Source organism: Marmota flaviventris, chromosome 10, assembly GCF_047511675.1.
Source record: "Marmota flaviventris isolate mMarFla1 chromosome 10, mMarFla1.hap1, whole genome shotgun sequence".
Classification (NCBI taxonomy): Eukaryota; Metazoa; Chordata; class Mammalia; order Rodentia; family Sciuridae; genus Marmota; species Marmota flaviventris.
Window position 1 is genome coordinate 25392481 of NC_092507.1, and position 24804 is coordinate 25417284.

General features: G+C 47.4%; 1 protein-coding gene across 1 annotated transcript in view; it reads left to right on the forward strand.

Moving 5' to 3' along the window:
- C10H1orf94 (chromosome 10 C1orf94 homolog) overlaps positions 1–14787 on the forward strand; it is a 35184-nt gene extending 20397 nt beyond the window's left edge. The window contains exons 3-7 of the mRNA XM_027936978.2: positions 511–759; positions 1800–1975; positions 6202–6279; positions 9705–9913; positions 14712–14787. Of these exons, the coding sequence (XP_027792779.2) occupies positions 511–759; positions 1800–1975; positions 6202–6279; positions 9705–9913; positions 14712–14787 (788 nt within the window). The remainder of the gene's footprint in view (positions 1–510; positions 760–1799; positions 1976–6201; positions 6280–9704; positions 9914–14711) is intronic.
- Positions 14788–24804: the final 10017 nt, after the last annotated feature.

A 24804-nucleotide genomic window follows, 5' to 3' on the forward strand; every position in this document is an offset into this window, starting at 1 on the left:
CCTGCAGGGCAGAGTCTGGCTCTGACTCATCCCTGTGTCCCCAGCACTCAGGGCAGGGCCTGGCACTGACAAGAGAGCCGAGCTGCCTGTGAGCAACACAGCCGAGGTGGAGTCCATGGTGAGGGAGCAAACCGTGGGGCTCAGACCCTGTGTCCTGCAGGGACGCGTGTCTTCCCCCCTAAGCTGCGCACCCCCTGATGGCGAAAACTGCCCAAGTCATCCTTATATCCCCTGACTGGCACTGTGGAAGGAAGGAAGGAGGGAAGATGAGGATGGATGGATGGATGGACAGACATCTGGATCATGAGACAGGAAGGCTAGAAGGGGCAGTGGTCAGGGAAAGCCTGAGAGAGAGACTGTGGTTCCACTAGGCTGAGGGAGAGTCTGCAGGCCAGTCGGAGCCTCGGGTGAGTACTATGGAAGACCTGTCACCTGGTTCATAAGAAGATGCTCCCTGCATCTAGCACTTGGTACCCCGGGAGCATTGACTCCGTTTCTCTCCTGCTCCAGAACGGAATCCTGGCAGCAAGGAGCTGGCCAAGGGTCGAGAGAGCCTCTTCCTCAGCCAGTGGCCCCAGAGCCGGAAGGACAGCTGCAGTGAGGAGGGTTGCATTGACCCAGTGGGCACCATGTCCACCAAGAAGCCTGCATGGCCGGCCAAGAAGAACCTGCTTTATGAGTTCCTTGGTGCCACCAAGAACCCGAGCGGACAGCTGAGGCTTCGCAGCAAAGTGGAGATGGATGGGCTGGAGCTGAAACGTAAGCTGACCTAGCCAGCAAGGACCCCGAGGGAGGGACCCCAGAGACATCTTAGACCCAGGCGTGGCTCTGTCTTAACCAGGGCCAGTCACTGCCTTTCCTTGATGTCAGGATTTTTAAATCGTAGAACCGCGGAAATGGCTTTTTCCATATGTTCCTTGTGGGAAATAAAATTATAGAGATAGGTAGTTGGCTTCCAGGGGTCATGTGGGCATTTTCAGTGGTTGATTTTTGAATACAGCCCTAACCCAGAATTATACCCTAGCTTCTCAAAATGCCCAAGCCAAAGGGAAAAAAAAATCCCTGCTTTCAATCACTTTCACGTGGATATATTTCAAGTCCCTGCTCTCTCTTCGTGCTCCTCTCCAGTCGTTTCAGTCAAAAACTCCTTTCTAAAAATGATGCCAGATGGAGGGGAAACCGAGGGCCCATTTCTGATCTCATAAGCCCCCTGGGACACAGATGTTTCTCAGGAAGCAATTCATATCCAGAAAACTCATTCTTCTGGACTAATTTAGAGCCACTCACACCGAATTATCCTGTTTTAAAATATTTTAAAAGTCATTCCCAGATAGACACAATACCTACCCGAGATACAGTCCCTGCTGAGCGTATGGTCCTGGTGGCCTGGTGGGGGGCTGTTTGAAGGGTTTGATCCGAATGAATTCCAGTGACATAGCACTTGTTTGCATGACATAGCTAGATTTTTCTAAAGCACCTGGAAGAATTTGCTTTTTAAGTTGGGAACATATAGCAATGCGGGTTGCTGTATCCCTTGCTAAACCCCCCCCCCTCCCGATTAGCCAATGATGGAAAGAGAAGCTCCAAGCCAGACCCTGCTGGGATCCCTTTCAGATTGGCAAGGTGTGAACTGATGATGTTTTCCTGTGGTTGGAAATTCACCAAGACTTTGAAGGACCCTCTTGGAGCTTTAAAGCCCCTGACCTCTGAGAATCTCTGGGGAGGGGAAGAGACTGAAGGCCTCCTGGCCTATCCCTGCCTCAAACACTGAACGCCTTTACCTCTCCTGTGACTTGCAGTTAACCCTCCAGTTACAGTGGCCGACAAGAACAACCTTAAGTTCACAGGGAACGTTTTCACCCCACGCTTTGCCACAGCCTTGACCTCCACGACAGTGAACCAGCCTTTCTGGCTCAACCTGAACTGCCCGCCTCCGCCGGTGTTCACCAATCACTCCACTTTCCCGCAGTATCAGGTGAGTGGGGCGGCTGGACTCTGCCTGCAGTCATCCCACCTGGGCTCCACACCACGACCGGGTGTGGCTTGTAGGGAGCCTATTTCACAAAGAGCCCTTGGGCGCCCTTTGAATGCCATTTTCTTACCCCAGAGGCTCCCAGGGAATGACAACCGGACACTCTCAACTTGTTACCTTGTCTGTTGCTATTTTTGTTGTGACCAGATCACTTGCTACACACACACACACACACACACACACACACATACCACACACACACACACACTTCACACCATGCTGATTATTCCAGAGCTCTTTAAGAGTCTTGGCTGGTTAAGTGCTTGGTCCCCCGGAACAGGAGGATGGCATAGTCCTTATTTCCCACCTACCTCCTGCGATTCCTTTAAAATTAGATGGCCTTCATCTTGGATGACTTGGGACCATCTCAGCTTAGGCATTTGGTCCCAGAATGATTACTAAGGACATCCCCGTTCACTCCCCAGTGTTGTGGTTTGGAGGTCAAATGGTGACCATCTTATTTAAACTGTATCTGAGTAGCCTTTGCTTGTACCAGCCAAGGTGGCTGGACATGCATTCTTGGTCTTAGGCTCCTCGTTAAGAAGGAATTAGTGACCAGACAGAAAGGAAAGGTAAAGCACTTGTAGCAGGGTTTGAAATTTCACTCACAGAACTTATTTATGCAGGGAAAATGTAGTTTCTTTATTTTGTCCATTTAACTTAATATCCCTTAAGAGCTGCAGCCCACTCAGTAGAAGGAGGGAAGAATCAAATAAATGTCCACTCTAGTTTAAGACTTTGTCCAATCCAATAACTGAAACAGTCCCTCTAGGTAGTGCTCAGGTGTTTCCCCCCCCCTAGGAAAGATGCTCGGCATTTAAGATTTCTGTCTCCGGTTCCCCTTCCTCGTTCCTCTCCAGAGTGGCTCGTAGTTGTGTGGGGAGGTGCGGGTCCTTGGGGTTTGGATGTCCAAGAGTTTGGCCATCGGCTGTACCCTCCTGGTCCAGCAAAGCCTGGAAAGGGAAAAGAGGAAAAGCAAAAGGAAATACACTCGTATTCAGTTTATTTTCCTCCACGTCCCTTCCCCTTTCACCACCCCCTTGGCACCTGAGCCATTTCCTTCTTTGCAAGAGAGCACCAACCTTGAGGCTTAGATGTGCAGGGCAGAAGCAGGTCTCTTCCACTCTAGGTAAGACCCACCTAGCTGGCCCATCAGGCTTAGCTCCTGGATCCCAAAGGGTTCTGTTTCTCTGTTCCTCTGTTTTGTTTTTAAGCTTGTCTGTTTGCTAAAGAGAACAAGTGGCCACGGAGAGGCCAGGGGTTGCAGTGCAGGGTGATCTAAGGGGAGATGAAAGCCTGCCCATCTCCCATCAGCCACCCTGTCTTTACACAGGTCCTGAGAGAAACGTGTCGCTCCTTGATTCACGGACTCCTTCACCAGTGTTCTTCTACCCTTGCATTTGAGGCTTGCTTATTTATGGTTTATTTATTTCACTATTTAGTGATTTACCCATTTCTATTTACTCATGCACTTAAGGAATTTTAAAAAAACCTTTGCTCCACGCTTTTATAAGCAGAGTGTTGGGCTAGGTGAGAGGATTCAAAGATGACCAAGAAGTACATCACAGACCAGCAGACGCCCCTCCACCTCCGAGGGAGGAACAGTCGCAGGGTTGTAGGTGGTGCGCACACATCCACTCTCAGACGCGCCCGGGGAGCACACCGTGGAAAGCTAATTTGCAATGGTTGGCTGTGCTAAGTCTGGGTGGCATCACTTTGCGGTGTTGATTTCTTCCGCCTTGACTTTTTTGGAGTGGGCGAGAAATGGACATATTGTCTGAGCATGACGTTCCCCTGTCTTCAGAGAGGCAGAGGTTTGCATTGCAGGGTTTACTCTGACAAGGTTCCCCAGCCTCTGGGCAGGAGCAGTGGAAGGGGTCCTCTGGCTCGGAGGACCCGCTGGGTTCCGTGAGGCAGTTCACACACTGAATGGGCACAGATGAAGGGGGCCATGCAAAGAGTTGACCCTCCCAGGAAGTAACAACAGACAGCATAATTTACCTTCTGGCAGCTTCTCAAGATCTCATAATGCTGTGTAGCTTCAAAACAGCTGATCAAGGGGTCTGAGATGATGGAAGGCAGATTTCAAAATCGGTAGATTTGGATAGAACGATCCTGCTGCTTCCAAACTGTGTGGCCGTGGGCAGGTTAATTAGCTGCTCTGAGTCCCAGGTTCTTCCTTTGTGAGATGGGTTCATCGTAATCATAGCAACAGCAGCAGAAGCAGCACAGATTGATCTGGGGTAAGGATTGAGCCCAGGGATGGGAACAGGCCGTAAAAGCTGAAGTGTGAGATGGAGTGGATTTTGATGTTGTCATTACTTAGCCCTGATCTTCCAAGAAAATGGGGTCGGGGGTCTCCACAATCCTTGAAGTGGCAGAAGATGACAAATGGGGTCTACTCTCTTCTGGCTTCTTCCCCACGCGGCATTAGGAATAAATCCAATTTACTCAGAGCTCCTTGGTAGAGGGACCAGAGGTGAGGAGGAGGAAGTCTCGTGCATAGAGGAGGCCCAGCGGCTCCCCCGGGTTCTTAGCATAAAAGAACTCTGCTCCCGATAATGAAGAGGGAGGCTGGGTAGCCGAAGGACACAGCCTCAAGCAAACAAGAGTTTACCCTAGCCCGAGTTTACAAAATTGCAATTGTAGACGTGCTATTCTAACAACCGCAAGTGTCCTTGAAGTCAGATGGTGTTGCTTATCCTGTTGACTGTGGCCCTTGTGTCCTGAAGTCAAGGATCGGGTGGGCAGCTGCTCTCCTCCGCAGGTCCTGGGGCCGAGGTGGGTGGGGTGGAGGTGGCCACCTGTCCTCTGCTGGGCAAGGTGGAAGGCAGGGTTAAGTGCTAAAGGGGTCCATGGGGGAGGGGTGAGACAGGGGAGGGACACTCAGCCACCTGCTCAGTGGCCTTGCAGCAGCAGACTGAGAGCTGAGAATGGGCGAGGCCACTCGCTCTGTGTGACTTCTTTGTCCAGGCTCAGGACAAGGTGGGTGTCACGGGGACCCCATTGGGTCATGAAGGTAAGGCTGCTAGCTTCAGGGCTTGGAGTACAGGGGAGAGGGTGGGAGCTGGTTTGTGGTGAAGGGCTGGCTGGTGGATGTGGAAGAGATCACCGCAGGAATGTGTCTTGTTCTGGGGGAACAGAGAGTGGGGTGAGGCTCTGAGAGCACGTGTTCTCTTGGGGACCTAGAAGGTGGGGCAGCGGGAGCTGAGGGACTCCCCCCACCACTCCAGGTCAGGGGTTCCGCAGCTTTTCATGAGGAGCTTGGGAGAGTCAAGGGCAGAGTTCTGCCCCACCCCTTTGGTAACTGGCACAAACTGAGCCCAGAATGGAGGCAGCACCTCAGAGTGCAGAGGCTAGGGGGGGAGGTCCTGGCTGGGAGGTGCTTTGGGCTTTGAGCCTTGTGTGGGGGAGGGGGCAGGTAAGGTGGGCAGACAGAACCTGAGACTGGAGGGCTCATGGGCTGCATGCAATGTGTGTGTGTGTGTATCTTGTGTCTGGGTGGGGACAAATGTACACCCCAAAGCACCCACACCCTGACAGAATTGTGAATAAAATTTTCATAAGCTGCCAGAAAGCCTTTTCAAGGGAGGGGTCAGCGGGAGATGATAGACAGACCTAACATTTACCAAGTCCTTACTCTGTGCTGGGCACTGTTCTCGGCTCTTTAGATGCATTAATTCATTTATCCCCACACTAACACCCCCCCCCCCCCCCACACACACACACACTCACACTTACATGGATGTACCTGGATATCTCGTGTGTTAGGGCAGGAATGGGGCCTGGGGAAAGCACTTAGCAAAGGTGTGCAGACAGCAACAGAGAACGTGGCTTTCTTCATGGGCTTTGCAGGCCTGAACACACATAATTCTGTAGACAAGGAAAAAGGCTCAGAGAGGCCAAGCAGCTTGCTCCCAGTCACAGAGCCACTGCAGGGCAGATCTGGGATTTAGGAGGCAGTTTAAACATTATGAAGACTGCCTAAGTGGGGCTTCCCGGCAGCATGAGTTGGGCTCATCTTGGCCTAAACCTAGGTGGCCTCAGGCAGCGACAGGTGCAGTGTGATGGGACAAGCTCACTTCTGTCTGCAGATGCAGGTGTGGGGGCCAGGCATGGCTGCAGCCCTTGCCCAGAAACACCAAGCCCCTCTCTTCCTGTCTCCCCAGGGCCTGCACCCCCAGCGCTCAGCCAGGACACCCTATCAGCAGCCTGTGCACCCCCAGCTGGGGTGTTACTCCCGACAGGTGAGTATGAGTATGGATGAGCCCAGGGGCACTTAACCACTAAGCTACATCCCAGCCCTCTTTTTTTTTTTTTTTTTTTAATTTTGAGACAGCTTCTCACTAAGTTGCTTAGGGCCATGCTAAGGTGCTCAAGCTGGTCTTGAACTTGCGACCTTCCTGCCTCAGCCTCCAGAGTCACTGCAGTTACAGACATCAGTTCTGAATGTTGATTTCTCATTCCAAGTTGACAGATTGGCTGAACTGGGCTGTGGATCAGGTTCCTTCCTGTTCCTTGGATTCGTCCTTTGGGTCTGGGCTGAAGCTGCAGGAGTTGTTGCTCGTCCTGTGTTAGGTGGCAGGAGCACAGGAGGTGCAGAGCTGGTGCGTGGTGACTGCCACCCACCTTCCACTGACCAAAGCCAATCACAGTCTGCCCTGCATCAGTGGTGCAGGGAGTCCCATCCCCGCCGTGTAGGCTTGACCGTTAAGATACAGGACACCCAGTGAAATTCGAATTTCAGATAAGCAATGAAAACGTTTTAGGCATGTCCTATACTTATGCTAAAAACTTATTCATTGTTTACCTGAAATTCAAATTTCACTGGGTGTCCTGCAGTCTTATTGGCTAAAGCTGGCAAGGTTACTTCCACAGGTAGGTTGGGATGAATACCTGTCGGACAATCACAGAGTGGCAGAATTAGGGCTTGACCTCTGCAGTCCCAGGCGCCCAGTCACCTGCCTTAGCGCCTCTTGTATACAGATACACAGAGACAGAGACAGCAATGCAAACACACACGCAGAGCATGTATACTTACAGATACAGGCGTACATACGCCCCCAGGCTGCCTGAGTGAACGTGCATGCAGGTGCACACACAGATGGTCTTGGGGCAGGGATGGGAGTGTGAGGAAAGGTGCTGAGGATGAGGGTGTAGAGGGCACCAGAGTCCAGCCTGCCACAGGGCCTGGCACCTCACACTCAGATGGGCACCCCACACCCAACTCCAGATTCTTCTGCCTCTCCTTCCTCTTCACAGATCCCTCTACTTTCTCTGCAAACTGCACCTCTGACCTGGAATATGCTAGAATGTTCCGGAAGGTAGAGAAGTATTCATGGGTGTAGGGCACTTTATTCCTTGGGTCAGGACTGCTTGGTCAGCAGTAGGAGCTCTTTGCATCCTGAGATGAAGCGGGGATGAGAGAGAACCCCTTCGGGAATTCCTGGTCCATCACCTCCACCCTAGCAACAGTGACATCTCCCACCTGGTTCCAGTCCTTGTCGACAATTGTGTGTATATGCCTGTGTATATTTGAGAAAAGTAATATAAAACATGGTAAAAAAGAATTTAAACACCTAGAGGCAATCCTTGCTTATGTGTCTTTCCAGTGGCATCTATTTATATAAACATTTTTATACAAACGTGGCATTCAGGGCACACTGATCTGTTACTTTTGTCAGTGAGGGGTATATTTAGAGATGGTTCCAGAGAAACATACAAAGCCTGTTTGATGGCTTTGATTGGTTCTGTGGAATCCTGGGTACATTTCTGCACACAGCATGCGTGTGCCCTGGGACCAGCTTCATCCCTCCATCTCTTCCAGGCTCAGGGCTTTCCCCCTGCCATGAAGACCAGAGGTATCTCCTTCCGTGTGCCCCACAGGGTCTGCCTGGGAGGTGCTCTCCCGAGCCCTTTCTGGAAGCTCCTGGCATGCTGGTCCTTTGGGGTTCTGGTGCCTGTGTCTGTACCCAGACCCTGAATCTCTTCTCTGAGGATGATGGCAAGGACCAGGGCAGGAGCTCTGCCTCTGGAGAGAACATAGAGAACAATGCTGGAGGAGGGCACAGGCTCTGGGCTCTCCCTGCTGGGGTTCTGACCCCAGCTCAGAACTGGAGATGTTCACTGAGCAAGTCACTTCACTTCTCTGAACTTCATCAGTTTCCTCATCTCTAAAATGGGAATGATCATGGCTGCCTCCCAGGGCTGTATGCAGGGCCCACCCATCCTAGGAACTCCGTGAGCGTTAGCCTAGTGGGTGTTTATCAGACAAAGGCATGCAGGGCAAGAGAGGGCTGTCCCGGGGCACTGGGACTCAAGCCTTCCTGTTGAAGTGGAAATCAAGAAGCTTCCCCAGTCTTGGCTGAAAGTCCCCTTAGCACACAGGGGATCAAGATAATCACTCAGCTTCAGATGAGAGAAGGTTCTCTTCCATTTGAAGCTGTGAGTAGAGAACAGAGTGCTCAGGATGTGGTGGGTTCCCACCACTTCAGGTGAGCAGATGCTTAGTGGTCCCCCTTTGCACCTCCCCAGTCCCCTGTTTGTTGCATTCATTTAACATTTTTGTTGTGGGGAGGATACATCGACTGAGCCCAGGGTCTCGGCTGCTGAGCTATATCCCAGCTCTTTTTATTTTTTATTTTGAGTCGGGGTCTTACTAAGTTGCCCGAGCTGGCCTCCAACTTGAGATTCTCCTGCCTCAGTCTCCTGAGGAGCTGGGATTACAGGCGTGAGCCATTGCACCTGGCTCATTTAGCATGTACTTACTGAGAAGCCACCGTCTAACCCACCCCAAATGGGACAGTGGCAGGCACTGTCTTGGAGTCATAGCAATATCGGCAAGTAAGACGGATGATCCCTTATTGGGAGCAGGAAAGCTGGAGCCCTGGTTGATGGTGGGAGCTTGTTCCACGTAGTCTCAGAAACCCCACTGGGTTCCTGCCTTTCCCTTGGATTTGACCTGAACCCATTGCCCATTTTTTTGCCTTATCTCCTCTACTCACACGGACCAATATGGTAGCCACTAACTAGCTTTGTGTAGCTATTTAAGTTTAAATACATTTAAATAAAAAATCTTACTTAAATGAATTAAAATAAAAAAATTCAAAATTCACCTCCTTGTTCACACCAGGCAGATTTCAAGTGCTCAGTAACCGTGTGTGGCTGGTGATTGCCACAGTGGGCAGCACAGATAGGGAACATGCCTGCCATCACCAGTGTGTCCAGTGGGTGGGCTGTCTTGGACTTGGTGTCTATTGAGATCCTAAGATAGAAGCCAGCATTGTGTACATTCCAAGATTTGAATAAAAACTTAAATAATGAACAGGAACCTTTGGGAATGGTTATTGAGGTAGGAAGGCAGGGAAAAGAATGGAAATACAATTTTATGGCTATTTATTTTGTGCCCGTCTCTACTTATATCAACTGACTCCATTTCCACACAAGGTAGAGAGTGTCTGCCCATCTGACAGATGCGGGACCCAAGACTCAGATACGATAGGTAACTTGCCAAGCTGACTGCAGAAGTCGAGCTCGGGGCTTGTCCCACCCCACCATACTGTCTTTTGTGGACCCTGCAGGGACTTAACTGGGGCATGGAGTGGTGTCCGCTGGAGTTTGGGTTAGGGCTGAGAAATGGTGACCCTGCCCCTCTCTCCTCTCTGACCTGCAGGTGACACCATACAACCCCCCACAGATGGGACAGCAGATGGGACAGCAGATCTTCCGCTCGTCCTACACCCCCCTGTTAAGCTACATCCCCTTCGTCCAGCCCAACTATCCATACCCGCAGAGGACGCCTCAAAAGCTGTCCACCAACCCCCGAGACCCTTCCCCCATGGCAGGAGATGGGCCGCAGTACCTCTTCCCCCAAGGATATGGGTGAGTCCTCAGCCCACACTGGGGGTCGGACTTGTATCCAGGGAGCTGCTGGGATGGGGGCGAGTGGGGTGGGCTCCACAGAGCCTTTCTTGGTATGCGAGGACCTGGTGTGGGGAGGTGAGCAGAGTCTAGATCCTGGGAGGCCCCTCTGTTTGGGAGCGTGGCCCTACAGTCCAGTGGCAATTGTCCAGGTAGAAGCCAATGGGCACCCTGCCCCACAGAAGGCAGGTGGAGAGCTTGACCACATTCCCTACCCACTTGCTGAGTTTTAAAACGGGACGTGCCCAGGTGATTCTCTGGCTGTCCCTCCACGGCTACACCCTAAAGCCCCCACCAGCCTAATCCCCCCCACAACATCCCATTGACTTCCGGGCGGCCCTGCTGAAGGGCCTTCACCTGCTTATCAGAGCTGCTCACGCTTTTCCACCACAGCCCTCAACAGCAGAGAGACTCTCATTTCCTGGGATAATCTGAGGGCTTAGCAGAAAACAGCCAACACTAACTCCATGTTTGAGCTGACAATTCCATTCAAATTTAACATGCAGTTGAGTAACACATTTGTGTTTGTTTTAATATAATAATGACTAGCCACTCGTCGCACCCACCAAATCTTCAACTGATATTGACGTTCCAAGAGACAGGCCGCGCCGTGTCATCCCCGGGGTCTCCCAGGCACACGATGGGGCATCTGTGCCCCAGTTTGAGAAATTCACTTAATAGGATTAGAATCCGACTCTGTGACCTGACATTGATTCCCATCCTCACAGACCCTTCCCTGTAGTGTCCCTCCCACATTCCCCAACCCCCTTCTTTCAATCTGCATGTCCCCTGAATGTCTCGTTAAAAGGGATAAATGTTAGCAAGAGGTTTCTGCAGTCAGATCTGTTTGGGGAAAGCTGTGAGAAACAAAGATAAACAGATTTCTTAACTGTTGGAATTCTCAGATCATTTAATTTCCTAGGGTGCATGGGAAATGTTCAAGAAGGTGGTCGATAGTGTGGTTTGAACGTGATATCCACAGCCCCTTTTATCTCTTTCTTTCTCTCTTCCTCCCTCCCTCCCTCCCCACTTCCCTTCCTTCTTTTTGTAGAGCACCTCCTGGTGGGTTGCACCCAACACACCTCCCATGCGCTGTGTTAATTCCTGGAGTTAATTTGAATTTAGCCTGCAGGGGACCTGCACACGAATAGGAAAGACAGGAATAGGAAAGAGAGTTGAGAACAGATGAGACCTGAGCCCAAGGATGTCAGTGCCCAGGCAACTTGGGAAGACCATCAAGGTGGCCTGAGGCCAGAGGCAGGAGCCCTCCAGGATGGGAGGTTCGGGTGCATTCCAGGCTGGAAGAGAGAGACCCCCCAGGCAGGAAGGAACAGGGCAAGCCCAAGGCCTGAGGATAAAGGCTGCTGGTGGTGGAAGTATTAGATTTGTTCCTGAAAAAGGTGGAAAACAGGATTAGAAAAGGGAGATTGGGGTTGGATTATTAAAGGCTTTTGGCTGCTTGGCCTGAGGATCCATGGAAGATGTGTGCACCTTCAAGTGAATTGGCACCACAGTGAACAAGACGCAATGTGTTCTTCTCTCAAGGAGCTCACATTCTAGGGGAGGAGAGAGACAACAAGGAGATAAACACACCTGTGAAGTCAGGTGCCGGGGAGGAGGGGACCGAGAATCAAGGGAGGTCTCTTGAGCTGAGATCTAAATGAGAGAATGAGCCATGCATATATATGGGGAGCAGAAAGAATAGAGTGTAAAGGCTCCCAGATGGAACGTGTGGCTGGGTCCCAGTGAGAGCTGGAAGCGGGGTGGGGTGGGGTGGGGTGGGTGGGGTGGGGGGTTAGAAATGGAATCTGCAGGCCAGGGCCAGACAGACAGGATGTGGTGGGCATGGGCCGTTCCAAGAACAGTGGGAAGCCAGGAAGACTTTTAAATGGGTGAGGACATGTCCTAAATTTCTGTGTACAACAGAACACATTAGCCAACGTACAGACTCTGAGGGTGAGAAGTGGTGCAGGGGTTAGGAGCCTTTTTCTGCTGTGCGGTGACCACAGGAAAGAGGACAATTGAAAAGATCTGGGATGTTCATCTTCTTGGCAAAGTTGATGGGATTTGATGGTAGGATGTGGACTATGGAAAGGGAAGAATCCGGCATGATCTCCAGGTTGTGGACTTGTGTGCATGGATGAGTGGCCACCGCAAGATGCTGAGGCGAACATGACTAAAGCAAGGATCTGTTTGGTCTTTAACGGGGTGCTGTGACACACACCGGTGATCCCAGCTACTGGGGAGGCTGAGGCAGGAGGATCTCAAGTCTGAGGCCAGACTGGGTCAGCTTAGCAAGATCCTGTCTCGAAATTTTTAAAAAGAGAGAGATAAAGAAAAGCGTGAGGTGGTAGGTGGTGGGGTACTAGGAATGGAGCTCATTGGTAGGGCACTTGCCTGGCATGAGTGAGACTCTAGGTCCAATCCCAGTACTGCAGAGCTTGGTATTGGACATGTGAACTTGGAGATGCTTGTTAGATAATTGATGAACAGGTGGATATAGGAGTCTAGAGCTCAGCGGACAGATTGGGGCTGGGAATAAATGTGGGAGTCATTAGCATATTGATGATATTTCAAGAATGGGATGGAATGGAATGAAAGGGGGTGGGATGAGATGGCCAGGGAATGTATGTGTGTAGAGAAGCTCTTCAGGCCCAAGGACTGAGCCCCCAGCAGGTGGAGGAAAGGCTGGAGCTTGGAAGAACCAGCAGAGGATTTAAGAAGGATCCTCTAGTGAGGTGGGAGAAAGAGTAGGAGGCTTAGGAAGAGTCCCGGAAAGCAGGAAGCATTTCCTGGAGGAGAGTGTGGGATCTCGGTGGTGGAAAGCCAAACGGGGCACTATCCCAGGGAACCCAGGCTTCTTGAGTGCAGAGCACGAGGAGGCGTTGGGGGCTTCTGAGCAAGCAGTGCCGAGTGAATGGAGAGCCAGGTGAGGCTGCACCAGGCAGAGAGGATGTGAGGGCCTAACTGGAGAGCTGGGTCTGGGGGACAGGGAAGGCAGGAAGCAAGAGACTAAAGCGTAGGAAGTGGGAGAGGAAGGAGCAAGGGGCCTCCCTGTTGTCAGGGAAGGAGGGGGAGTTTGCATACTTTTATCAAGGCAGGACGGCTGCATAATTGGTTTTCCAAGCAGTAATGAACTTGAGAGTTAAAGGGGCATTAGTAATTATTACACTGTGAACAACATTGCAGAGGCTGTCCCAGGCAAACCAGGGCACAGGATCAACCACACTGGAGAAGCCAGGCCAGCTGTTGCTCCTCCTCCTCCTCCTCCTCCTCCTCCTCCAGGAAGCATTCCTTGATAGTTCTAGTCCACACCATTGCTCCTCCTCCTGACCCTCTAGCATGCATCCATCCTGTCCAGCCCAAGCCCTTGGCAGTTTGTCTGATTGTAAGTTCTGAACCTGGAGAAGTGAGATGCATGGGGTGTGGCAGTCAGAGACCACATGTGTCAGGAACCGTGGTTACGGATCATCGTCATGGGTTACAACCTTCATTGTGTCAATCAGAGTGGAATCCAAGGTATTCTTAAAATAACATCATTTTTAATTAATTATGCTCCAGTATGATTTTTGAAAGAGAGGAAAAGAGGTATGATTTACCACTGGTATTAATTATGCATTAGGCACCTACCTTGTGCCGGGTGCTGGATACAAGGTGAACAGCCCAGATTCCTCTTCGTGGAACTTGTTTGAGTGAGAAGGGTATGAAACAAAGCCGGACTGGCCCATGGATGCTCACAGTGAGCAACAGATGCCCTTACCCGCAGAGGCATTATAAATTAATGCAGTGGTCTGTCTCCATCGCTTCTTCCCTCCCCTCCCCACCTCCCCTTTGATTGTTACATCAATTCATGGGAGGGGTGCCTTGAACGTGAATCTCATCTGAAATATGCATCTGCCCAACTGGAAAGTGGTTGAGAATCCCTGGATTAGATTAAATCTAGCCATTTGCTCTGCTGCAATTTGCAGTGAGCTCTGTTCCCATTATTCCCATCATTCAAAGTATCCTAGCAGATGGGTAAAGAAATTGCAATCAGATCCCAGAAGATGAGTACATCATTCCCATCTGGAGAGGCCAGCAAGCTTCCCAGAGGAGGGGGCTTTAGAGCCCTATTTTGAAGTACGAATAGGAGTGTGTCTGGAGAGAAAGCAGAGGCGTGTGCGTCGCTGCTCTTACCAGGTGAGGCTCACAGCTTCTGTGCTCTTCCTTGAGCGTTTAGTAAATACCCAGGCACCTGGCAAGGCTTGCTTCTCAGACTGGTCTTGAAATGGAGCAGCCTAACTCAGCGAAGTGAGCAGGGATGTTGTGCTGGGATTGTCTGGACTCTGAGATCTAATGCTAGGAACCTGCCCTGTCTTTTCTGATTTTCCTGAAAGCACAGCTAGCCCCGTAAGGCAGTGGAGTGGTCACAGACATACAGGTAAGGTGCTCAGAGAGGGATTCCCAGCTCTGTGGTCCTGGCATGGGACGAGTGTAGGCTCCATAGAAGTAATCCTCAGAGGCTCCCAGGGTCTTCCTGGTCCAAGTTAGTGGCAGGAGAAGCTCTTTATTGTCCTCTAATTATGTCATTTTAATATTTTATTTCCCCAGAGTCAACACTTTTTTTTTATTATTATTATGCTAAAGCTTTCAGCCTGCAAGTCTGTCACGGTCTTCACAGTCTTTGACAGCCAAAAAATTAATATGTTCTGTTCTTTTTTCTAATCTCTCCAATAACATCAGGAATCTCATCATGGAATCCATCCTTCCTCTCTTTCAGGTTTGGCTCGACGTCTGGTGGGCCCCTGATGAACAGCCCCTATTTTTCCTCCAGTGGAAATGGCATAAATTTTTAGACCTCCTTCTCTTTTCCTTCTTCCCTGCTTAGCCCTTGGATCAGGGCTAAGGGCTCTGGAATTCTGGATTCTGCAACTGCTTGGTATGAAGTTTTGAAAGCCAAGGTTCCGACCAGGTCACAGGAGAAAACAGCAAGACCAGATGCATCTGCTGACCGGCACTCACACATAGCACACACCCTCTTGTTCATACCTGTTCAACCACACATGCACCCGTATTTAGGTAACATGAGTGATTTTTTTTGTTTGTTTTTGTTGTTGTTGGTAAAAAATAGAAGTAAGATACTTAATTTTAGAAAGTTTGTATTTTATGATAAAACTATGAGCTGCATGAATTGGCATGTGTCTCTTTATTTTTGTTACAATTTGCATAATCTTCACCCCTCATTTTCCCCATAAGACTCAACATTTCTTCAGGATCTGAAAAGAGACCAGGGGCTGGAGTCTTCCCAGTGCTGCTCTCCAGGGATGGCAAGTTTGAGGGCTTCTCTCTTTTCCTCTGGGACCCACTCATTTCCCAACAACCCAGTTTATGCATCTTAAGAATAGACATCATAAAAGGAATATGTCCAATTTCTCTTCCAAGTTCCCTTAGAACTAATGCCTCTCCCTTTCTTCATGGTCTCTCTTGGACACAAGATGGGAAAATGTGTCCTGGAAAATAATGTCGAAATAAATCCTAAATGCCATCTGTATCCAGTGATTGGACTTCAGTGCCAACCTCCAGGTTAATCTCACACCATACCTAACAGCACTCTCCTTGGATAACAGCTCTTATCCGTGACTTCAGAAATGATATTGAGGGCCTCCTGATCATGTTGGTGGAGGGCACCAATCCAGGAAGAGGAGAGAAAATGAATCGGTGATGGCACGTGTTCTTTAACTCTGAGTCTACACCAGTGGCAGGCATCGCTAATCAATGATGGCATTCTGTTCCCCTGAGCCTGGACAGAGCCACAGATCCGTTCTCCTCATGGTGCTCCAGGCAGCCGTCACTCACCAGACTTGAAATAAAGCCTATGTGTTGTGCTTCCACAAACTCTAACAAGAGGAAATGAATCAGGGGTTGATGTAAGGATGCACAACCCTGATAGTGAGCCCCACAATGAGAGCCAGTTCTGAGCTCTTGTCCTAATGCCAGCGAGAGCCTGGGGAACTGAAGACACCAGTATCTTGGGATGAGCTCAGCCAGTGTCCACACAGTGTTTCTCTTGACCACATGGTGTGGTGCCATTGTCTTCACTGGCCTTTCTTTCTGGATCCCTGGAAACCAATTTCTCTCCCAAGTCCCCTAGGACTACATTCTTCTCCCTTTCTCTATGGTCTAGGTTTGGGATTCTCCATGAGCCCTCCAGCCACTACTTCTAGAATTTCTGATATCCTTGATTAACAGTCTGCCCCTTAGGGTGTCCTCAAATTCTATATCCAGGTATTGATCCAGGCTGGCTCTAGTTTGCCACCCTCCCTTGATCTCAGCATGTCAGGAGGCAGGAGAGTGTGAGAACACAGGTTTGCCCTTGGCAAGATCTGGTTTCACTTTCCAATTTTGACCTTGGAGAGAACTTAACCCCTCTGAACCTCAGTTCTGTTCATGGCAATGCAAGAGTTGCAAGGATGAAAAGATACTGCAGACTCTGTGTCGACTGGATGTCTACTTCATTCAGATTTGTGTTTAAGAAAGGAAAGATGGCTCTGTCCTTCTTCTCTTGAAACTCACTCCCAAATAAGAAGGAGAACAAGACAACCTGTATAAACTCCATTCTCAACCTGGAAGAAGTCAGCAATCCTTCCCATATACAAAGGCAGAAATGGGATGGAGGGATGGTAAGTGCCTGAGCAGAACAGAGGAAGGTCAAGTGAAAGTGAAAATGTCTGCCAAAGGAAATATCAACAAGAAGCAAGCCAAGGTTCCCTGCAGATCTCTGAAGGTCTCAGGATCTGGAGGTGCCAGGTGCTGGACTTGGGAGGTAGGGCTGGAGACAATGAAAGCAAAGGGTTGAAGTAATAAGTAGCTCCTGACCCCATAAAGTCAAGGGCCACAGAAAGCTCCATAGAGAGCAGAAGGAAGTTTTTCTAGAGAAACTTTTAGACTATGCATAAAGATTGTGGAGATTAGTGCCCAGGTGAAAAATGGGGTTTAAGTGAAACATGCGTATAAACACTCCAATGGCAACATCTATGTTCTAATCAAGAGCAGGAGTTTGGAGAGTCCTCTGGAGTTGCCCCAGTGATCTTGAAGGGACCAACAGAAGTTAACCTACAACTAACACCCTTTCACAGGATCTGATGCTTAACAAGAATGGTCAGTTTCCAACAAGAAAGAAAGAAAGATCAAAGCAAAACTCAAAAGGAACTAAGGAAAGCATAATAGAAGACAGAGTGTTTAAAATAGAAGTACAATGTTCTATATGTGTATTGTTTAAAAATAAGGAGTTTTCTTTGGAAGAGTTTTTGGAAATCAAAATTTGATTTAATTTTTTCAGGAATGGGCTGAAAGTTGACATTGGAGAAACTTGTGAAAAAGAACAAAAAATGACACAGCATGCATCATAGGAGCTAAAAGATACCCCCAAAAAGGGAGAATAAGTCAAGAAGATCCAACATCTAATAGGAGTTCTAGGCTGCAGAGTGCAAACAGAGAAGGGGATATTGATTAAAATTTCTAGGAAAGTTCCCAAGTTGAATGGTCCAATCTAGTGCTCAACAAAATTAATGAAGACCATAAGAACTTCCAGAATATCAGAGACAAAGACATGATTCTACAGTTTTCGTAAAGACCTTGAACATGCAAATGCCCAAGAGTTAGAATGGTATCAGATCTATCAACAGTAACTTTGGAACCTAGAAGATCCTGGGATGAACATGTCAGAACTTTAAAAATTTGAGTGGAAATGATTTCAATTTTTTTTAATACTGGGAATTGAACCTGAGAGTGCTCTACCACTGAGCCTCATTTCCAGCCCTTTTTATTTTCAGACAGGGGCTCACTAAGTTGTTAAGGGTGGCCACAACTTGCAATCCTCAACCTCCAGAGTCACTGGAATTACAGGAGGGTGCCACTACGCTTGGCATCAACCTAGAATTCTAAACCCAAACTTTTTTTTCTAGTGAATAATAACCACAAGATATTTCTTCAAGTTTAAGACCTGAGGATGGTGTTTTTTTTTTTTAAATTGTTAGAGGATCTAGAGTGTTAAATCAGGAAACCAGCATTGAGACTTGTAAGAAAAGTGAAGAGCTTCTTTTTCTAATTTTAATTTTAATTTTTTAAACATCAGAAATTTATTAGTTGCTCAAAACATTACATTGATCTTGACATATCATATATCATACATTTGTTTCAAATGGGGTATGAATTCTTATTATTCCCACGTGTACAGACTGCAGGATTACATTGATTATACAGCCACTAAACCCAAACTCTTAATGATAAAGGCAAAATGAAAATGTTTTCAGATATGTAAAGTCTCAAAACACAAGTATCTTCTTGTGCCTTTGTCAGAAAGCTAAGGAAGTGTGTGCTCTACGAAGACTAGGGGGTAAACCAAGAAAAAAGACATGGAATCCAGTAAAGAGGTATCCAAAGCAAGAGAGAAGACCAGGAGACTCCTGGGTAAGAAGGAGGAAAAAGGAAGGTCTTAGCTTAAGGGGCATGAAACAGAGCTCCTTGGGACAAGCACCACCCTCAGTACTTATTGAAATAGGGAGTTAACCACTTCTAGAAAAGAGGCATGTTGGTTTGGGGCTGGAGAAAAGGAAAATGGTAGATTTTTCAGAGTTGACTCTGGAAAATTGTATTGAGAGTCCATTTAGCGGTTGGTGGGAGTGGAAAGATTTAGCTATACATTCAAATAAAAAACGAAACAATTGTTATTAACTCGGCGGTGAACAATATTTACAAGCCATAATAACGAAAAGCTCAAATGTGGACTTAAACAAGATTGGTGATATAACCGTGGTGGGAAGAGGGAGGTGGAAAGAGGGGTGAGAATGGAGCTGAAGTCCTCATTTATCACCGGAGGCCAGGAGGCAATAATCTGAAATGAATGATTCAAGAGACAATGGAATTTGCATAATCATCTAGAAATCTGGAGGTGAACCCCAGAATAGAGAGCTAAGAGGGCTGAAGGGTTTGCCTATGAGAAGCAGGATGGGTTTGTGGGGGGATGATGGTCCAGGGCTTGCTGCCTCCTTTGTGGGTCTTCTACCACTATTTGGCTTTTAAACCATGTGCCTGTATTACTTTAATAAAAATAAGCATTTATTTTAAAAAGAAAAATTGCCTGTGGAACATATCTAGCATCATGCTTGGCACATGGTGGGTGTCAAAAATGCTTGTTGAATTGTATTGAGCTTCCCTGACACAGCCAGAGCCCAGGGCCCAGCCCTTTTCCCAGACTGGCTGAGAACTGGATTCTCTAAAACTGCTATGGTATTTTTCTTTTCTTTAAAAAATTCTAGAAGGGAATCATTAAGAGGGGGGCCTGGTGTCAATGCCCAACACCTTTCCAACACACTGTACTCTCCAACTCTGTTCACCTCTCAAGGAATCTCAGAAAGAGCTGGGATGTAGTGGGAAGAGGCACCCTGACGCACTTTTCCTGATTCAGTATCATGAGATTTGGGTGAGGTTGCAAACTCCAAGCCCCTCTGTGTTCCTACCAACCCATCCCTGTCCCCTATCTCATCCATTCAGCATATATTCCTGAACACTTATTTTCTGGGACACATCTGGGCAAGACAGATACAGTGTCCCCATGACATCCTAAGTATGGCCATTAAATTATAGTTACTGTGCAAGGTGATGAGGTTTTCAAGGGAACATACCTGGGAGCTCTGAGAACACCTATGAGGGCCAACAACCCTGTTCAGAGAGTCAGACAAGTGACATCTACTCTTTTAACATTCCTGATCCCTGCATCTAATTCTCTCTCCTGTGGTCTGTTTTCAAGTCATAATGCCAGTCTCCTTCCTTAACACAATTCCTTTGCAAATCTTAAAACGAATGCTAGCCCTATGTGGTTCAAGCAAGAAAGCTGAGAAATAGTGTGTTTTTGTGACTCTCAGAAACTCTTCATTAAATAGGAACAGCTACTAATCATGGAGCACTTACAGTGGTGCAGGCCCAGTACTGCATACATCACCTTTATTATCTAATGTTTGTAATAAACTGTGAAATATACATTGCGTATGCAGAAACTAAGGTTCAGAGTGATTAAGTTATCCTATTTAAGATCACCTGGTGACTCAAACTCAATATTCTCACTGGCTTTTCCTCCTGCCTCCCTCTTTCCGGTAACATAGCACAGATCTTTGTTGGAACCTACATCATCTGGTTAATGGCTATTAAGTTTTCAGACAACTAATACTTGTAAATCATTCCCCACTTTTAAGACCTAAGAGTGGAGGGCAGGGCTGAAGACTAGAGGGAACACTTCCCAGAGGAAGGAAGCCAGTTCAACCTTTGAACTCTTCCTCCAGAACTTCAAATTCTCCTCTCAAGACTCCCCTCTTTGGGAGGGCAAACTCTGTTGTATTTTTTGTGCCTCAGAATGATAGGGTTTGCCGGTTGGTACCAACTATGCATTTTGCAATTTCTCCTTAGTAATAGAATCCTGTTTTCAAACTGACACATGACTACCCAGAATACAGGACTTAATTTTAGCCAAATAGGATATAGAAAGAGTGCGCGTGCGAGTTGTGGAGGTAGAAGATACATTAGGAGATGGGCAGAGCAATGAGGTGGAAGTAGCTGACCCTCTTAGAACCTTTATAATTTCTGGAGTTGCCAGACAACCCCTGGGTGCTCATCCCTGGGCTTTGTTTACAGAAAAGCCAGTGAACTCTTTTAAAACCACTGTTATTTGGGGTTTGTTTCACACATCACCAATCCCAATCCTAATTGATGTATTTAAAATGAAGTAATGTAAATTTTCAAGAAAGGTTTCTTCTTTCCACTATCTGATGTTCTTAAGATCAGGTTATATCCATATATATATATATATATATATATATATATATATATATATATACACACATACATACATACATCTTTCCATCTATCCATCCATTCATCCATCCATCCATTCTCCATTGTTCCATCTTTCCATATACTCATTCAATTACTTAGTAGATATTTATTGAATACCTCCCTTATACCCAACATTGTGCTAGGTGCTCAGTTGCACAGTGGACAAACATATATTCTGCTCTTCCAGAGCTAACTTGCTGAAAGAAGACTTTTCAACAAGGAATACTTTATTTGCTACAACTCTACTGCCCAGACATTACCAAAATGAGAAGGAGAAAAAATGGCTTTGTGGGGTCAGTCTCATAAATGAAATGTATTTACTGTTTGCTTCGCTTTACCAAAAGAAAAGCAGCCTTAGAGAATGTGAGGGTGGCCTATCTTTATTTCCTAGGATTATGGCTTCCTTTCAAATGAATGCAGCCAGATTCCCACAATCAGTCAGAGCCCAGGCAGGGGACAGAAGTGACTTCAGCTATTTTAACAGAAGATAATATAAATAATCGTGAAGTCAGTATTGAAAAACTGAAAAGTTAGAAATAAGATCCCAAAGGTGACTCAGAAGGAACAATGGCTGAAAGCAGCTATCAAAGGGAAAGGGGTAGAACTATGCAAACCTAGAGGGCTGGAGGAGGAGCCATTAGAGCTGGAAATGAGACACCCGGATCCTGGAAAGGGCAGTTTGGGGGGTGGGTCTTAGTGTCTTGACTCAGAGGGCTCCATGGGGTAGGGGCCCATCCCTGTGAGTCGGAGATGCCTGCTTCAGAGTGATGGTGTTCAAAGGAGGCAGGGAGGCTGGTGTTGCAAGTGTTCGGAAAATGGCCAAATGAGTGTAACAACTGGGGAAAAATTGACCTGAATAGGAGCAGAACAGGCATAAAGAATTCCTCTTCATCCTCTTGCCCTGGGTCTCCCCATCTAGTGCCCCTTACTGGTGGAGACTAACGGAGACCCAGCAGGCAAAGCAGAGATGGTTTGTAGAGTTTCAGGATCATTTGGAGCCAAGTAACAGGTCTAGTCACTGGAACAACCTCTGTTAGGGATTGGATGTTTGTATTCTGTCCAAATTAACAGGGTAAAGTATGATGGTATCTGGAGGTGGAGCCTAATTACCAGTGGGAGGTATTTAAGTTGAATGAGGTCTTAAAAGTGTGGCTCCTGTTCTGGGATCGATGTCTTTATAAGAATAGACACTGGAGGGCTTGGCCCTCTTTGCCAAAGAGCTCACGTGGGTATGGGATGAGGTGTGGTCACCTACCAGCTAGGGATGAAAACCGACTTGCTGGCACCTTGACTTTGGTCTTCTCAGCCTTCAGAACGGTGAGGAATAAAGTTCTGTTGTTTAAGATCAAGTCCATAGTATTTTATTATGGCAGCCTGAGCAGAGAAAGAAGGCCTTCAGTGACCTGGACACAGAGACCTTTTAAGGTTGGTGAAGTGCTCTGGAGTGGTCCAGTGTGGGAGTGACCACTCCATGTGATGATCTGGAACTCACCTCAGCCAGCTCTGTAGACCTCAGGTCTTAGAGAAGGAGATAAAACTCCCTCCGATGTGATGTTATTGTACAACGTTTCCCCAAATCTTCCTTCTTCAGAAATTGCCTGTTGTCCTTCAGGAGTCACCCTAGGAAATGGAGGGGGCTGTTGGGTGAGGGACGATCAGAAACTATTAATCAACAGACAAGTCTTCTTCTTGCTGCATCATAAAGTCTTAAGGCTTAGCTTCAGCAGTTTATTAAATTACCAGAACGCCAAGAAAAATAGCTTTAATAACACATTTCTGCCTATCTATTATTTTTTTATAACCCAGAGTGGAGAATTAAAAGGCTCCCTACCATTTAAAATAGCATTTTTTAAATTAAAATGAACATGTTAGAGGGATTTAAAAAAAAAAAAACTCCAAAAAAGAAGCCATTGATTCAGGATGTGATTACTCTAAACTGAAATTTTACAGCTAAATCTTTGTGTGGTGTAAAGGAAGGAGGAGAAATGGTTTTCCTTGAAAGGTTTAAAAGTATATTAATTAGAAAAGGCGGATGGGCAGGTCACTTTGTCCTCTCATGTGGTTTGGCATTAAAAACACTATTTTCAAGAATTATGATGTTGAAGATGCTGAGATAGAGATATTGTCTAGGGGACCAGCTGGCCACCCAGATGGGGCTTCACGTTGAGCAGAGCCATGGTGAAGTGCCCACAGTTCATGTTTTGCTTCTAAGCCCTGAAGATTCAAGAACTTTACCAGGTCCTTAAATTCATAGGTTAATGTATAAATCCAATTGCAAATTTATTTTTAATGAGGGACTCCTCAATTGGTTTCAACAAGCATTTATTGAATTTCAAGCATGAGACTGCAAATGTGCTCTGATAAAATGGTAAGAAAATCACAGTCTATGCCCACAGAGTGATAGGGAGGGTGAGAACCACAGATAAATATATATATATATATAAAGGGTTTCTACTAATGGAGGGAAGTGCAGGGGCTGCAGAGGTGCAGAGGGTTTTAGTATCAGGTGTCCAGTGTTGCATAGCAAATGATTTCAAGATGCAGAGGCTTAAATCAACCATGTTTATTATCTCACAGTTTCTATGGATCAGGAACTTGGGCATGTCCTCTTGCATTAGGCTCTCTTGCAGGCTGCAATCCAATGTCTGCTAAGGCCATGGTCTTATCAGAAAGCTTGACTTGGAAAGATGGGCTTCCAAGGTGAGTACTGGTATGTTTGTTAGCAAGATTTGATTCCTTGCATGCCACTGGCTGGTAGCCTCCTTTGGTTCCTTGACATGTGGGACTCTCCACAGAGCAACTCACAACCTGGCAGCAATCAAACAAGAAGGCAAGATAAAGTGCCATCTAGCATCTTCTAGAAGGGGGAAGTCACGGTATTTCAGAACTATCCTAATCATGAAGTGGTGTTCATCACTTTTGCCACATTCTATTTGTTAGATGTGAGTTACAAGGTCTAGCCCTGCCGCAGTCTGGCTGGGCACAAAATCACGAGCCACTCAAGCAGGAACAAACTTTATTTTTTTGAAACTGCCGCCAATGTCCAGTACGCGCCGGGTAAGATTTTCGATCCACCCACGCGGCCTCCTCCTGGACCCGCAGAGAGCGCCCCTCCCCCGGAACTCCCTCCTACTGTACTTCCCCACCAATGGGAACTCTCCAGGAGTCCCGTAGCCGACCTAGGTGAACAGCAGGAGTCCAATATCCATATGAATGCAAATCTTAACATAATCATATCATCTCAATGGCTAGCTGGTGTCACCTTTCCACCAAAAATGCCATGCATCATATACTTGGCTCTTAGCATAGCCCACCCTCGGGGGAGGGGAGTACCCAATCACATAATTTCCAGGAGGTGGAGGCTACTGGGGCCATGTCAAAAGTCGTCTGCTATCGTTGTCTTGTTATGAATGAAGGTAAGCCCAGAGGCTTCCTGGGAAAGCAGAGCACAGTAGTTAGTGGTTCCAGAATCATTTTGGCTGTATTCAAAGCCTGGTTCTACAACCTACAGTTTTCCCCAAGTCTATCTTCTGCAGTGGAGGTGCTTCATCCAACACATATTTGTTGAGTACCTACTATTGATTTGGTAGGTGCTATGGAAAATGCTGAGGAATCAGCAATGAACAAAGTTCCTGCCCTCATGGAGTTTGCCATCTAGTAAGGAAGAAAGTAACACTGCTGCTATTATCAGTGGTATCTTTCTGAAGAGCAGAAAGATGTGATGGATTAACACGCAGGTACCTGGAGGAGAAGCGTGTTCCAGGCAGGAATTATAAATGCAAGGAATAATAATAGTACCTACTTCCCATGATGGTTATGACAGTTAAATAAAAGAAATCCTATAACCAGGGGTGATAAGGACCCTGCAGAAGAGTAGAGTAGAGTGAGGGAGAAAGGACAGAATGGTGAGCTCTCCTTATGAGAGTTTCTTTTCTTGGGGTAAATTTCATTTTGAAATAATTTCAAATACACAGAAAAGTTGCAAG